This window comes from Poecilia mexicana, unplaced genomic scaffold (genome assembly GCF_051168715.1).
Source record: "Poecilia mexicana isolate PSO_F unplaced genomic scaffold, ASM5116871v1 scaffold_2, whole genome shotgun sequence".
NCBI classification, from domain to species: domain Eukaryota; kingdom Metazoa; phylum Chordata; class Actinopteri; order Cyprinodontiformes; family Poeciliidae; genus Poecilia; species Poecilia mexicana.
Window position 1 is genome coordinate 40,276,434 of NW_028263371.1, and position 16,690 is coordinate 40,293,123.

Below are 16,690 nucleotides of genomic sequence, written 5' to 3' on the forward strand. Positions count from 1 at the left end.
TGTAGAATGGACAGTTCTAACTCTCTTCGCTAACATTACAAATATTTCCCATAAAGGATGAAGCATAGCTAACAATTCTATCATATTGTCGCAAATTCTGTTTTATCTTGTGCTTACAGAAGCTTACCCACAATGCACTAGGATTGACAGGAAGTTTAGTTCCACCTACCGGGGTGACGCTGAAGTCAGCTTCCGAATGAAAATTGGGCAAAGAGCAATTACCAATTTGTTGATTTGGCAAGTTAATTTTAAACATGATTTTTATCCACAAAAATATTTTAGCATCCATGATTTCTAAAACCTCTCATCTACAAATGACAATAAAAATAGCCAAAAATCCCTTTACAGACTGCTAAATCTAACTACAAATCGGAAGCTAACTTCAGTGTGAATATGGCGCGCTATTTTGATATGATAGGCCATTGTTGACGGTACTTCTAAGACCGGTGTGAAAAGTTAAGTTTGCGTCTCTGTTCTCTTTACACAGACACATTCAGCATATGGTTATCGCTTTATTTTCAGCATCTCTGCCACGAAAGCCACCGGCTCCAACCTGAAGATAGCGAACCCGACAGGAATCTTCACACAATGGAGAAGTTGTCATCGGATGATTCGAATCGAAATGTCCACGGCCTCTCACACGGTGGCAAGATACTCCTATTCACCTGCAAACGTGATCCAGCCGTGAGTGTACGCGAAAGAAGCGGCCTGACGTTCCGCAGTTTCTACTTTGAACGTGAAGGCAACGCGTTCCTGAACGCAACAGAGGGAGCAACTGTAATCAGTAGGAAACCATCAGCTCATGTTGACATTGTGACGTGTAAATGCGCAGTAGATGTTCAGAAAAGGGTTAAAACTGCGTTCGTTTTGGTAACAAAGAAGAGTGAGAAGGGAAGCAGCTTTAAGTACAGCCTACTCGCTCTGAGAAGCTCACACCGGCTGGAGCCCTGCATTGAGTTCAAGCTCCCCTACCAAATGAAGGGTAAGGTGTCCATCCTTCAGGGCCCCACAGTGATGTGGAGCCATGACAACAGTGTGTCTTATACATCCCCTGAAGCAGAAGGCGTGCGAAAAATCCCCATTCAAATGTCAAAATGTCTTTTTGGAGAACTTCCCATCCAGAAAGGACAGCTTTTTGCTCTTGGACTTTCAGAACCACTTTTAGCTAACCATTCCCCAACACTTGGCTATTTGTGTGAGGGTGGACAAGCGTTTGATGGCTCTCTGGTTTTACCACATCCCTACATTTGCATCACACAGTGCATGCGGGTTCTCACTGCTGACAGAGTAGATGACGTGCTGAGATGTACTGTTGTTGCAGCAACTTCAAATCAGCAGCTTGTGCTTTTTGAAAACGGGACAGTAAAAGACACATGCGAGGTTCCCTTTGGGCAGGCTGAGGACATTCAGATGGCAGACACAGGAAGAAACGGATGTCTGTTTGTTGTATCCTTTAATCAGGGCCATGTTTGTGCCGTATGGAAGGAAACATTTCAGGTATGTATAAACTGGAGTCTACATTATTCCACAAAATGATTCACGTCCCTTTAAATTTTTCACATTTTATCAAAAAACAAACAAAAGTTTAAGCTATTTTACTTGAAAGTTGTGTGATCAACAAAAACACATTGGTTAACTGTAAAGTGGAAAGTTGTTTTCAAATTAACTTACAAATAAAAATCTGAAAAGTGTATCCTGCATATTATGTATTCAGCCCATTTTGATCTATTAATCTCTAGAAATCCATTCTTATTAAATAAGATCAAATCTTTTCCAGATGGCCTCCTGTTGGTCAGATGTCGACTCCGCACACGTGGATGATTTCCTTGGATGTGGAACAGAACAGATTCTGTTGATTTTTAGAAATAACGGAATATCCAGCGGGCCACTGGAAAAATTTATCATCACTGACCTTTGTGGTATTTCTTGCTCTGTAAGGCTTCTGCAGTTACTTCAAGCTATATTAATAAAGCTCCCTGTTATGGATAATACAGTGTCTAATAAAACCCCCCCCAAAAAAACATGTTTTAGTGTGGTCAAGGCTCTGAAGCACCGAAGGCAAGCCTACCTCCTCAGGAAAACTCACTCCTCACTCTTCAGGCTTTGGAATCCAGATTACAGGTGAGACTGAAACACATTTTAGAAGAACACCCAAAAAACTAGTATTTGTGTTAACAGCCTGACAGTACCACTCAAATGTCTGCATATTAGATGCATGATTCATAGGAAATTACGCGTATACACTGCCTGACAATCGTGTGGATACTGCTTGAACTTTGCTGGTTTACCACATAAAATCCCAATGCAAATACTCTGACATGCAGTGTTGTAACATAATAATATGTGAAAAATTCAAGGAGTATTTTTTTTCCCTTAATTCGTTTAAAAAGCCATTTCTAGGTTGTGTGTATTGAAAAATAGAGTGCATCATATTCATGTTAGGGTATGTCTGTGAGGTTTGAATATCTTGACATTGACCTCTGTTCATTCATTCGGTGGTTCATTATGCATGCTGGTTGTAAGGATTTCTCTCAGTCAAATATTATTTGTAATTTAGAGTGGATTGATCGTCCTTCAAGAGCTTGAAAGAGAAGTGAGAGTGAAGGACAGAGTTCTGCAGCAATCAATCCAAGTCCTCACTGACGTGCTTTCAGGGAGGGAGACTGTTCTCAGCCAGCCTGAGCAGGTACTGTTCATGCACTTGTTTAACTTTTAAAAACTGGCTGATTGCACAGGCTCGCTAACTAGCAGTCATCCAATTAACAGCTGCTTGTGTATTCATGTTATGCTGCGCATGATGTCACTTAGGAATAATGTACTCTGTAAAATGCTCTCAGAATGACAAGTGACCAAAATAAGTAGCTTTTTGTAATAGTGTTTAATTTCCACATTGTTGTGAAGCTATATTGATGAAAATGTGCATAAAAATGACATTACAGTCACAGTAACTGACACCTCTAGTAATCCCTAATGATTAAATGTAACTGGATCAATCATGCCATAGATACTTAGCAATGCTGAGTTGATTTTAATGTGGAATCCAGGATTTCATTTGTTCCTCGAGGTGTAAATGTTTATAAATTATGCAAGACGAAGGGCCGTGACTTTGAGGCTCTCTTCAAAACGGGAATGATAAGAAACATGCTATTTAAGAAAAGCCCACATGTCTTGATCTTAGTGCAGAGTTCCTGTGAAGACTGGAAAAATGCAATTTGGAATATGTGATCATGTCGGTGTTTAATGTATACCTGTGGAGCAATATTGATATATTGCGATCATGATACACCTGCAATATATTATGCAGCTCTGATTTCATTTCATTTTTCCTTCCTTTTTCTTGTTTGCTTGCTTTCTTTGATGCCCTTCCTAATGTCTGTCTGTCCGTTCGTCCGTCCATCTATCCCATACATTAAACCTAAAAATAAAAATAAAGCTGCTTTTTTATTTTTAGTCAGATTATCTTTAGCTAAATTTAAAATTAATCTGATCCAAAACACATATGTGTGACAAAAAAAAAGCAAACAGAAGAAATCTGCAGGGGTGTGAAAACTATTCTTCACAGCATTGTAGAACACCACAGGTCTAAAATGTGGGAGCACCTTCTTGTTTTTCTTCATCTGGCCTTTCTTAAAAACACATAATGGGCTCTGTAAATTTGGAGTTGCATGTACAGCATAATACAACTTTGCTTTTATTATTGTGTATTTAGGTGTAAGTATATTTTAGCATTATCATAGCTAAATAAATGTTAACATAGGAAAATAGTGGCTTAGTTGTAGGGTTAAGGAAAAAACAAATGAAAAAAAATTACATTTGAATAGTATGTAATAGGTTGTTATGCCGGAAGAGCTTGCTTTGAATAAAGCAAAGTCGAAACAAGAAAACCTCAAATATTTTACAGTTGCAGTAAAATTAATTCAGTTAAATGTCTTCAGACAATATTTATTTTTTGTGCAGTCTTTATCTTAATAATTCCAAACTTTTGCCCCATCCTCATTCAGGCCCAGTTTCAAGAATAAATCTACTTTTAGTTGAAGGAGGATGTTTTATGTATGCGGCGCAATGTTGTAGAGTTATGAGGACAGCGTCAGTTTCTAGACAGGAGTGGTGAGAAAAATATATCTTTTTTAAATCCTGCACATTGTTTTTTTTTTTGGACAGCTTCCCCACCCTATGACACTGGCATTTCTACTTGGGGTGCAAAGCCTTGAAGGGAGAGTAGTTCTTGAACAACCAGTCTTCCAGCCCAACCCTTATGTGTAATTCATGTAATGTCATGTTCATGTTATGAGCTGACGAAGATGTAAGATGATCTTAAATTTCAGATACATTTCTTATGTTGCCTTTTTTTTCTTTTTTTTTCTTTTTTTTTTTTAGATATTTTTGCAGTCAGGGAATGGAATTAATTCATTTCTAAAATGTCCATTATCGTATGATTATTTTTACAAGTTCTTCAGGCAATTTACCCTGACAAGTATTTGTTCTGCACTGGGTGACGAGTAGTTGAAATTGAATTAAAACTTGTCTGAACAAGTACTTTCTGTCACTTGTTAGCCCTGTTCAATGAACAAAAGAAAACGGTTTTACTGAAACAAAGAGCTGGCAAACAGTTTTGTTCCCTTCAACCAGAATGTTTCAGTGCAATTAGCTCGACTGGCTGAATTAAAGGGATAGTTTGGATATTTCGTGACCGTATTCTGGGCAGCTATTAAACGAAGTAAAAGTCTGCCGCGGTTAACTTGATTCTCCAGTGATCATCCAGAGTTGTACATATTGCAGACTGCTCCGAAGTTCTCCTATTCCAGAAGACCTAACTGTAGTAAGGATGCCGTTACCCACCTTTGTCTTTGCACAATTGTCAAACTATAGTATATATACTCGAGGGCCAGCGTCCTTCAACTTTTAGGTGCGTTTCTTTGTCAACAAGCCTGAAACACATAATTTGGTAATTGGCATGGCTCTGTCTAACCTTACGTGAGAAGGTAATTTAGTCCTTTGGATCAGGTGTGGTGGACTTGGGAAACATCTAAAAGCTACAGGATGCCAGCCCTCAAGATTGCCCTCCTGGATTGAGTTAAAAGTAGAAGTAAAGGTATTTATCAGGCTACATATTTGACCTATCTTCTTGTATTAAAAATGGCAAAGCTCGCTTAATTTAGTGCTTTTCCAGGGTTTAAAGGATTATTTAGAATTGTTTAATAGGGTTTAGATTAGGACCTTTCCAGCAGCTTAGCAATATCCCGCTTTGGCCATTCTAAAATCTGTTTAATGTGCGTTTGGAATGGTTTTACTGGTGGAGCATCTAGCTGCGTCCAGGTTTCAGTCGGATGGCTATTTATTTGGGGTCAAGATGAATAATCACAAGGTAGTTCTTCTTTGATCTATCTTTTTTGTAAAATGCACCAATAACAAATGGCCCCTCTGCAAAGAGGCACCTTGACTCCCTCCAACCTATTTCTTGTCATTGTTTTCAATGTGGACAATGTTTTTCTCAATCATTGTCTCGTCTGACCATAAAACATTTCTCCTGAAGACATTCAGGTTGTCTGTACGTTCATTTTCAAGTTTTAGTTGATATTCTAGGTGTTTATTTTTGGAGGAGGAGCTTCCTTCTTGTTGATGTTAAACTCCCTTTACAGTCAAAAGATGCATTAGTGGTTCCAGCAGTAACTGGTTCCTGCATTGTTGCTGATTCACCTGACCAATTTCCTTTTATCTGAGGCTGACACTTTGCGTCAGATGTCTGAAACTTTTACACAAACAATATTCTGATCTGTGTCGGGAAAAGAACCAAGATTTCTAACACATGGTGATGTCAGGTTTTTTTTTATTTATTTATTTTTTTTTTTTATCGTTGCTGAAGCAGGAGAGCAGAACAGCAGATACATGACATCTTTGGCTGATGCTGAAAGTAGCATGAAGTTCTTAAACTTTGCTGGTCAGCTCAGTCGGTTTTCCCGGATTATGCACTGTTACACCGGCATATTCAAAGGTGTTAACCATTTAGCATTTCCCAATAGATACTCATCAACATAAAACATAATTAGTAAAAAAAGAAAAAAAAGTCAAAATTAACTGATTAAAAAACATTGTAGTATGACATTGTTTCAGTTTTGCAGCAGTACTCTTTAATCTTAAATAGGGTGGAGAAACGTTTACTGCGATTGTGCCTAAAAAGCTAACTGAAATGTTTGACATGAATTGCTGCTGCTGCTGCTGCTGCTAGTTGTGTCACCCATCTGTCATTCTTGGTTACGGTCTCTGTGCTCTCTGTCTAGGAAGGCCTTGTTGCCCTGTGGGACAGTGATGAAGAGTCCAATGATGAGACTCCGGATGACAAGTTGCATGAAACGCCAGCGCTGTCTTCCAGACCTAAAATTGACAAGCTGTGGCATCGCATCACTGAGGAGCAGCTGGTTGTTGGACTGATACTAACCGCTGACAGTGCCATGTAAATATGATTTTTTTTTTTTATGATTTTGTACATCGTGTAGATTTGTCTGCGGCTGGAAGAGCATAAATGTACAAAGCACTGACTGGATCATAATTTCCTCTAACCTGTAGTTGCATAGCGTTTTCTGGGTTGACGGTTTTTCCCAGCATCCTGTCAGACTAAATTTGCAGGGTGATCGTCATCATCTTGTGTGGAAACGAGAAACTCTCTGATACCTTCGTCCACGTGTTCTTGCGTTACTTTGAGAAGATGTGAAGAAAAGCTCCCCTTGACACGACTGCCTCCGGCGCTCGTGCGGTTTTGTTTTTAGTCGCCGGTCTTTGCAGCTGATGCAACCTCACCAGCTTGTTGGTGTTTAATCAGTCCACCAGCTGCGCCACGTTCACACCGACTCCAACTTTGTGTTTAATTTCCAGTTTGATCGTGGGCTATCTGTGTGATATCTGATTGTTCATGATGGTGTTATTTTTGTTCCAGACCAGCGAGCGGTGTGAGCTTATCCCTCCTGACAGAGCCGGGCCAGAACTCGACGCCTGCGGTAATCCAGACCCGGAGCCAAGTGTTCTGGCTGCCTGCGCGCGGCCCCTCGACGCCGACGCTCTCCTCCCCATCGCCTGGCTTTGCGTTCTCTGAGCCCGCAGCCAAAAGAAGCAGGCAGCACATCGCCAGCGATGATTTCAGTGCGGGCAGACTGGCTGTGACTGCGGTGACCAAGCTGGCACCTCTGCTGACCTCTGGCTGTGTCAAGTGCCGTGCCATGCTTCATTACGCGGAGAAAGCGGAGGCTGTTTTCCCTGGAAGCGGCCCAACAACAGCTGTACTCCACTGTGGGGAAGTTTCATTAGACATTCGTAATCTTTGCCAGAAGCCGCTTCTGCAAAACCCTCAAATCAAAACAGGTAAACTCCAAAAAACTCGCAAACTCAATCTTTTAATCATAAAACAATTATTGCTTATCATTTTCTCCTTTTTATTTTCAGATGAGGTTAGAGAAGACCTTCTGAGTCTGTTGACAGTTCTGGATAACTGGGTTTTGCGCATAGACTCTCCAGATTACAGCTTGGGTGACATAGATGGCTGGATCAAGAGGAGAGAGGGTTTTAAAAAGATAGACGTGAGTCCCGAGTATCTGCTTTTAGATTCTCCAGGATCTTCAGCTCCAATGCTGCTGCGCTGGCATCAGATAAACCCTTTCCAAGGGGATTTATCCATCCACAGCAGGTAAACCATTTCCACTGATTGATACAATCAAGAAAGCCAAATTGCTGCCCTCAGGACAATGCACACACTGTAGCATTGTCGTGCTGGAACGTTAACCTTTGCCCCATTCTCAGGTCTTCTATCACCTATTGTCCCAGGATTGCCCTGTATTTAACTCCATCCATCTTTTAGTAAACTTTGACCAACTTTAATCATTATATTCTCTTTATTTGCTAATTCTGAGCTACTTTGTTTTTGTCTATCACGTTATATCCAGTGAAGCATGTCGTACCATAAAAGAATTAAATGAGAAGGTTATATAATGCAATCAGAAAACTGTGACCATTAAGAAAAATGGCATTTTCAGAATATTCATTGGTCTAAAATACCATAATCCTGCTAATGTGATTTAAAGCTATAAAATATCCAGAGTAGAGATTTCTTGTTCAGTTGTCGGCTGCAGTATCTCTACTGTGAGTATTAAATGATGCCGTTTTAGTGGATGGATACAGAAAGGCAGCTCTACTGAATTTCCATAAACACGTTCCAAGTTGACAAGCCTTTGAAGTTGGCTAAGGCGTACGCATGTGTGATATTCTCTCGAATATCAAAGAGATTTTGGTGCTCCTGCAAGCAGTGCTCTTAAAATTACAAATCCCACTAATGAATACTAGAAAGGTAGGTCTCTGGGAATCAGATGACACTCGACGAAAAATGATAAAAAGGCTGTATCACTTTTTTTTTTTTTTTTTTTTTTTTTTTTTTTAATCCATCGCTGTGTGTATATTGTTGTAACATGCAAAATCTGTTTCTATCCCTCTTTTGCAGCCAATTACAAATGCTCCAGTTCTTGGACTCCATGCTGTCGTACCTCCCTGATTCCTGCTTCATCCAACCTGTCAAGCGCGCGAGAAGTCAGAGCACGGCTCAAAACTTAGCTTGTGCTCTGGAGAAAGAGGTGCTGTCACTCAGAGAGGGCTTATCCTCACTTCTGTGTGTCAAAGATGAAGAAGAGAGAAAGGAGAGGCGCGCTGGACATGGTGAAACCCCCGACTCTGGTTCTGCTGAGGATCTCGTTAGGTGTTGTAGGGAGGCGTGGCAGCAGAACGTGGAGAAGAGCCGGTTGCGGCTGAACCCCGTGGTGGACGCCGGGAGGTATCGTGAGATGGTCCAAAGCATTTCACAAGTCAAGATGGATTCAGATTTGGCTGCTCTGTGTCAGCTGAATCAATCATAGGGACGGTTTCTGACCTTTTGTTACCCGTTTCGTCCACTTCAAAACCCAGACTCTAATAAACACAGATATAATAGATGTTTTTGTGTTTGGACTGGTCATTAAAAAAAAAAAAGGAGATGATGCTTCAAGAGCTATTGTGAATCTTCACTGATATTTTGACTACTTGATTTATGTGATAAGCTCCAAGTCTTTAAGGCTGGAAAGCCTCCGTCCCATCACCCTCATCTTCTGCTCTCTCCACTGATTCTTAAGTTGGGACCCAGGCTGAACCCCTCCAAAAGGTTAACGTCAACCCAGTCGGAAAAAAAAAAAAAACTGTGTTGGTAAAAATGCAACATTAATTTCAACCTAAATGTGGAAGGAATGTAAATTATTTTAACTGTAGGCCTGTACGGTATCTCAAATCTATATTTTTACTCTAATTATTTTCTCCGTGGTTCCTCTCATTCATTTCCTGTTTGTATTCCCTCCCTTTATTGACTCGACTGCTCTTGTGAGTCAATTGGACATGAACTACTGTGCCCTTAAATTCAGTCAGTTATGCAACAAGGAGAATTCCCCTTTTCCTCTTTTCATAAAGCATATGCTTCACACACATTAAGGCAACCAGAGCCACCAAAAAATACATGCAAATAATAAAAATGATGAAAAAACCCCCCACTAAATTGTGAAATGAGTTTACTCAGGCTCTTTAGGTTTTCATCTGTCGTTCTCTTTGGCCGGATGTTCAGTCTTCGTCTGTTGGATCACCCCGTGGGACTCGCAGCCCTAATCGGATACTGTCGTGATTCTGTTCCCTTCTTATTCGTTGCACATCCCTTTAGGCCCTCCGTGTTAAAAAGGCTTCTTTAATATCTGTAGCTGTTGCCTCTGCTGTGTGCTATTCTGCAGGGAATAAAGACTAAAGTTAGGGACAGCAGGTCGTGGCAGGGAAAATCTTTATACATTTTCTGGCTGGTTGTATTTGCCCAAAAGCTTTTAGTGGTACTTTACCCCCATGGTCAAAGTATTTCACCCTTCACTGATTTAATAAAAAATAAATAAATAAATAAAAAACAGTTTTTCTTTTGATGTCGTGCAGACCATCCTCACTGCAGTGATATTCAACTCAATACAGGAGTTAGATACGTAAGGTCAGTGTCAGCTTGACCAGTTTGGCTTTAAAGGACGAATGTTTTTTCTTTTTCTTTTTTTTTTTTTGCAGTTTGCATTTACCTTTAATATAATTTCCATTGTTGTTTTGTAAGATACATATTTTATTGCTGTTATCATTTTTCAGATCTGGATTAGTATGGGGAAAAGAAAAAAGAAGTAAAGAAAAAAATACAAATAGTTTTCAGATTTCTTTTTCTGAATCTGTGAATGTCTTTTTGTAAATAAAGTGCTCTGACATTCTAGCTTAGATTTTTTTCCCCCCACATAACCACTTCAAAATTAGTTCAACTCATTGATTATTCTGTTTTTTATTTACTGACGGAAAACCCAAGAACAATTTCATTAATTCATCTTAAAAAAGAAAAAAGATTTAGCTGCCAAACAGCCTTGAAACTGCAGTTTTTGTTTTTTGATAGTACTTTTTCAAAAAGAATAGTCACACATGCTGCTTTAAAGAAAGCTCTGTACTTACCATCCAGATTTTATGAGTTTATATTTTATAGACTTGATATAGAACTAGTCCATGATATATTGGTCCACATCGTCTCTACGTGGACGCCTTCTTTTCCGCCTTTCATCCCACGTATGAATAACACACTCGCAGCTCTCTTTGGTGTGATGGTCACCTCTGTCACTTCACACAACAAAGGATAGAGTTGAAATTTAGCAGTAAACAAAACCAAGAAATAGCCCAGGGGGAAATGGATCTCATGTGGAGAAGAAATTGTATCTGAATCTGTGCTCTCTTTATGTCTTGACTGCCATCCAAATGAAATATTTGCTTTGTTTTCTGATTATCGTCTGTTAACGTGTATTCAGTCTGAATGGTAAGAGGATGCTGCAGGGTTTTCACCTGCTGAAACCTCCCCACCTGCCAGAGTCTTTGATTGTTTTGTGCGACTCATGGGAGTTGTTGCAAGCGGTCGGTATCTTATCTGTAACAAATAGCCCTCTGGATGACCTCTGCTTGATCACTTCTCTGGCCAGAGACTTAACCTGGTCAGAGTTGGGCATATTGTTGCCACATTACAAGAACAATTCTGCAGCAGTTGATGTTAATGATGATATTATTTTATTTTATTTTTTGACATATCTGGTTCCTAAATCCCAACTTTGCTTTAAAGTATTGGTTATAATTTGTACTTTGTATTTTGCCCTGTCCGTCTTCCTGCCAACTCTGACCCATTTCCCTGTCTCTGCTTAAGAAACTCATCACCACAGCATAATGCTGCCACCACTACTTTTAACCATGTGGACTGAGTGTTTACGGTGACATGCAGAATTAGTTCCAGCCTAAATATAGAGCGTTAGATGTACACCATGAAGTTAAATTTTGGTTAAATCTGTTTGGAGCGCTTTCTTCCGTATGTTTGCTGTGTTTCCTACATGACTTGTTGCAAACTGCAAACTGAGCTTTTAGGCGCTTTCATTCAGACAAAACATTAAAACTGGTGCATTTACATAAAGGTATTAAACAGCAATAGACATTTTGTTTCTTATATACTACGCCATAAATTCATTCACTTAGTACTATATTTCAGCTACAATTTCAACCTGCAGATCTTGTTCTCCATGCAATTTGAAGTTGGTTTCTTTTTTTTTATTGTTGCTTTGGAGAGACTTATCAGTTCTTATCCAACACACATATATATATATCCTATAAAAATATCTTTGCACATTCACCAGGATTTTATTAGGATGTTAAGATAAACTGAACAGAGCAGTCAGCCCATTAATTAAAATGCTATGCAGTGAAACGTTCAGTTTCTTTACCTGCTGTCTGGTATTGATCTAGATCACATGAGACCCTGGATCTCACTGTGTCACACTGATGCTCAACAAGGCTGTGTATGGGATTCTGTGAGCACAGAGCTCCCATGATACAGAAATACTAGTGCTTCTATACTTTCAACATTGTTTCATCTTTTACTAGATATTCGGATTTAGCTATCTTCATGTTTAATGCAAAATTATAAAGATTTTTTTTGTTCTTTTGTGTGTCATTACAGACAACAAACAGCACATAAAAGACAAATAATGCTACTTTGATATGCCAGGCAGCCATTTTCTGGTCCACAGTTGCCATGGATGTGCTTGAACCCAGATTACCAGAAGCTGCCGGTCTTATATTTCAGTTAGTCAATGGAGCTTAAACAAAGCCAAAAATAATAATAATAATAATAATAATAATAATAATAATAATAATCTGCAGAAATCTAGTGAACAGTTTTCCACTTTGTCCAGTGTATGCTATGCTGTACAAGTTTTTTGTTTTTGCTCCAGTTTAGAAGTTGAAGGAATGTCACTCAATGAATCATAATATATTCAATCGGTGACAAAGTGATTTAGTTCATTATTTATGTCTAAACATCAGAGCTAGTTCTGGTGAAGCCGTACTCAAAGTGCTCTTAACAACGTTAATTTCCAGCATTTCTCTCCCACCAGTCTTATCAGCAAATGTGCAGCTGCCATGGCAACCTTCATTTCCAGCTTCTCCGACACCTCAAAAAGCACTCTTAATAAACCTTATGAATGAGGATAAACAGGATTCACGTTAAACGGAGTTAAAATGCGGAGGTGCAAGTAATTTCTTTCTCCTCTAAATTGCTTAGGCCGTTAAATTAAGCCTTGCATTTAAAAAGGCCTATAACTGACATCGAAAGGTTGGTGTAGAGTGAGACTGCAAGGGTGACGATTGTTTCGAGTTACTCATTTTTAAGTCTTGCATCTTGAGAATTAAAATAGCAGCTGAACAAGCTAAAGTAAATCATCCCTGCGGCATAATGCTGCCAGTACCTTACTTCACAGGGAGAATGTTGTGTTCAGGGAGTGTGTTTAGTGTTATTGTCCTGGTTTAAGGCAAACCTTTGCTGACTACATCTTCCCATCAATCAGGAATTGCTTCCCTGTCCCTGCTGAGTAAAGGAATGTCCACAGCATGATACTGCTACCACCTTGCTTCACATGGCAACTTGCACTTTCTGAGCTTTGGACCTCTGCAGCTCTTCCTCTCTGACCTCCTGGCTGCTTCTTTGTCTTTATTGTAGAACTCCAATGTTCTCGAATACATCTCTGATGTTTTCTATTCACAGGATAGTTTCGTTTATACTGAGATTAAGCATCCCATAGGTGGAAGTAGGCTTCTTCTCAAGGTAATTAGATGCACCAGCCTTTATTCTAGGAGTAATATAAAAAGAAAAGTCTGCTGTCCTTCAGCAAGGTTAAGACTCTGCAAGGTTAAGACCTTGCAGAGTCCTTAGAGCTGTTTGGTTTGGATGCATCTATTATCTGGGAACAGATGACAGAAACTTCACTTGCATTCGCTGGGTTGTGGAATCCATTGGAGAAGTGAATAAGGTGACAAATGTATTTAGGTTTGTGGAAATACACCAGAAAACAGAACTTTGGTCACCATTGCTCAATGCTCCGAGTGCTTGTGCATCAGTGCAGCATGCAATAAAAAAAAAAACAAAACAGGAAAGCTGCTCTTCCTGAGATAGCTGCGAGGGTCAGTGCATGAAGTGATCAGGCTGTTGGAAATAATTGCACATTGACAGCTATGTTGAGTAGGAAATTACCATGATTTGCTGTGCAGCCGCCTCTAATTACAAAGGTGAGCGCACATTTGAGTGTTTATCTGAGCAGACTCATCATCACCTGTCTACACAGATGTACTAGAGTGACATGGTCAGAGGAGTCATCCTGTAGCTTGTTGCTCATAAGGGAACAGGGAGGGGTAGCCTGAACTCTAGCCCTGTGGATCTGTTGGAGCACAATGCTCTAAGCCTGGGAGTCAGACATTTTGGAAATGATCTCCATCAGAACGACTCCAACAAAGGAAACCCAATTCAATATGTCTCATATTGAATTGATGCAATGCTTTCATCCTTGTACAGTGCCTTGCAAAAGTATTCATGCTCCTTTTTCACAACCAACCAATTTGATATACTATATTGGGATTTGATGTAATGCTCTCCAGGTACTCTGACTTCACAGTCCAAAATCATGACTGCTGGGTTAATTTGTTTCTCTACATTGCTCTGAGGTGCTAGTGTACGTCTGGATTGTTGTTTGGCTTGTCCTACAATGAGATGAAATGTAAAGCAATTCGAAGGGTGTTACTACTTTTGCAAGCACGATGCATATTTACTCTTTGTTTAGTAATTCACCACATTTATGAGTCTCAGTTGAATTATTCCACACCCTTCAGATTGAGCAAACGCCTTTTCTGAACACATGGTATGGGTAATATGAATCATTGAGGGCATTTCTCCATTGTTTACTCTTCTCGATTTGCCAGTCAGGCAGCAGTCAAACACAAAGTGACAGAATCTTTAAACTGCAGTGTGAAGTCCATTATCGTGACACGTTCTTTGGATACCCGCTGTCAGATCGCATCTTCGTCACCCGAGGCCACCCAGTGATCCATCACTCACATCGTCACCCTGACTTATTGGCCCGGAGAAGAGAGGAAAGCCTTTCCCATATTCCATGACATGATTCTCTACCTTGCCTTTATGACCAAACATTAATAATTATTAAACTTGTTTGTAATTTTTAAAGTTTAGTAGTTAATAATTCACATGCCGTATAAATCTCCCAGCATTTTCATTTGGCCCCTACAGGCTGGAAACAACAGACTAAACTGACTAAAGTTCTACCATCTTAAGAAATATAAAGATAAAATCAAAATTAGTCAAAAACGGCCATTTAGAACACTGACTCCTAAGGGTTAAAACAACTCCAGTCTCTACACTTATGGCCGTTTATGCTAACATTTTTTTAAGTGAATGTTTGCTGTTTGCTTTGGGCAGTTATTTACACTGAAATGGACTAGGATAGGAGAAAGTCCATCTCTACTGATCTTCCTTTATAAATAGACATAGTTAATTTAATTGTAAGGAACTTACAGATTCAGCAGGGGATCAAATAATTATTTCTCCCACTGACTGTACATGCTCTGAGTATGTTGGCGATTTTTGCCTTGATACTTTGTACTTTTTAATTTTTGATTGCTTTGTAATTGACTTTTTGAGAACAAAATGGGAAAATCTATCGATGGATGTTTAATATCAACACTACATCAAATTGTACTTTCTGCACCCACTTTGCCAACTGTTGATTTACAGTGATTTTCTATATTCTTGTCATAGTCTTCTGTAAGAAAATATGGTATATGTCTGCAACAAATAGCAACTACTATCAGGGTCACTTTGATCCACTTTCATACTTAAGGGCAACTGACCTAAAGATAATGTTTTTAGACTGTGATAGGAAGCTGGAGTAACCAGAGAGAACCCATGCATGCATGGGGAGAACATGCAAACCCCATGCACAAAGATCCAAGGTCGGGATTCAAACAGGACCTTCTTGTTACAAGGCAACAGTGCTACCAACTGGCCACATTTAACAGAACCTCACATTCAAAATTTTGAACTACTCTAGTACTTTCTTATACATTTCAGGAGAGGATAAGGTAAACATGATGCACAGTCAGTTTTATTGATATACAAGCCAGTAAATCGTATTTCTTCATGAATAGCGTTTAAGAAAAGATATTTCCCAGGAGTGCAATTGCCATTAGCTGCTCTGTACTATGAATGTTGAATGAAGACTTGTTCTTCACTGCTGATTGCATCCATGAATACTCAAAGTGAAGGAAATAGTCTGCAGTGGAAGCTGAATAGGTTTACACAAAGATATCAATTTTATAAACATAACCTTTGAGTCATTACAATAAATATTTCATTTAGCTAAATCTACAAAACAGAGTACGAAATATACCTGGAGTAATTACCTGGGGTATAAATAAATATGCATATGACAACACAGAATAATGTACAATCAGAGTTTGCTTGCCCAGTTATACATTTGTTTAAAAGTCAGCCTGTGACAGCTTATTTAATAAATCACTTCAAAAATGGAAGGCAGAAATTAAAAACACGTGAACAAAATTCACAACTTTGTGTGACATCAGTTATCCGTGAATACTTGTTAGATAGAAGCGTGGAAAAAAAATACAAGAGCATAGCACTTCATCCAAACCAAATCAAATATCTAAGGCTTCAGGTATTTCATAAAAATGGAATCTCCAGGCTCCTTCCCCAGATTTCCATCTCCTTCCTTCACAGCCGTACCTGAGACATGTGCAGCTCCTTAATATTTAATACATCTATACATGCTCTGCTTGCTTAGAACTTATTTTAGACAGAGAGGAAGAAGTGCCAAAAAACAATACTACACTATAAAACAGTTTGAACATCCTCGATAAGAAATTTTGCATCAAAAAAGTCTTTGAAGATCTAAGCTAGCTACAGTCACAAACCCATGGAATGTTTCCTTCGTTGTAGAGATGCCTGGGCTGGGGGATTCAAGGGGGTTTTGGTCCATCTTCTCCAGCAGCGAACTAAGTCTGCATCAGATATTATGCAGCAGTACAAGAACAAACAAAGCATCTTATTTCTCAAGAACCTTCACCTCACCAGATACAATAGTATTTGATCTTTATGACGCATGAACATTGTACATTATCCCTGAAAAAGCGTCTCCATTGTCGCCGTGGTGCCTCTCGGCACACGGTTTCCCGAGCATTTCTCAATTTGAGAAATGGGAAGATAAAACGTTATCAGCAGAGGGTTAAGCCA

At 39.3% G+C, this 16,690-nt stretch overlaps 1 protein-coding gene across 1 annotated transcript; it reads left to right on the plus strand.

Moving 5' to 3' along the window:
• The first annotated feature begins 165 nt into the window (after positions 1-165).
• Positions 166-8,966, plus strand: fancb (FA complementation group B). Its single transcript, XM_014990487.2, has 8 exons — positions 166-1,497; positions 1,778-1,933; positions 2,032-2,121; positions 2,558-2,686; positions 6,279-6,451; positions 6,932-7,353; positions 7,435-7,675; positions 8,483-8,966. Exons 1-8 carry the CDS (start codon positions 589-591, stop codon positions 8,889-8,891), a joined length of 2,529 nt encoding a protein of 842 aa, XP_014845973.2. The 5' UTR covers positions 166-588; the 3' UTR covers positions 8,892-8,966.
• Positions 8,967-16,690: the final 7,724 nt, after the last annotated feature.

Excerpts from the sequence above, each read along its gene's own strand:
- fancb (XM_014990487.2), top strand. The coding sequence starts at position 589 with ATGGAGAAGTTGTCATCGGATGATTCGAATCGAAATGTCCACGGCCTC. Across the intron at positions 1,498-1,777 it reads TATGGAAGGAAACATTTCAG|ATGGCCTCCTGTTGGTCAGA; the intron begins GTATGTATAAAC and ends AATCTTTTCCAG. Across the intron at positions 2,122-2,557 it reads CTTTGGAATCCAGATTACAG|AGTGGATTGATCGTCCTTCA; the intron begins GTGAGACTGAAA and ends TTTGTAATTTAG.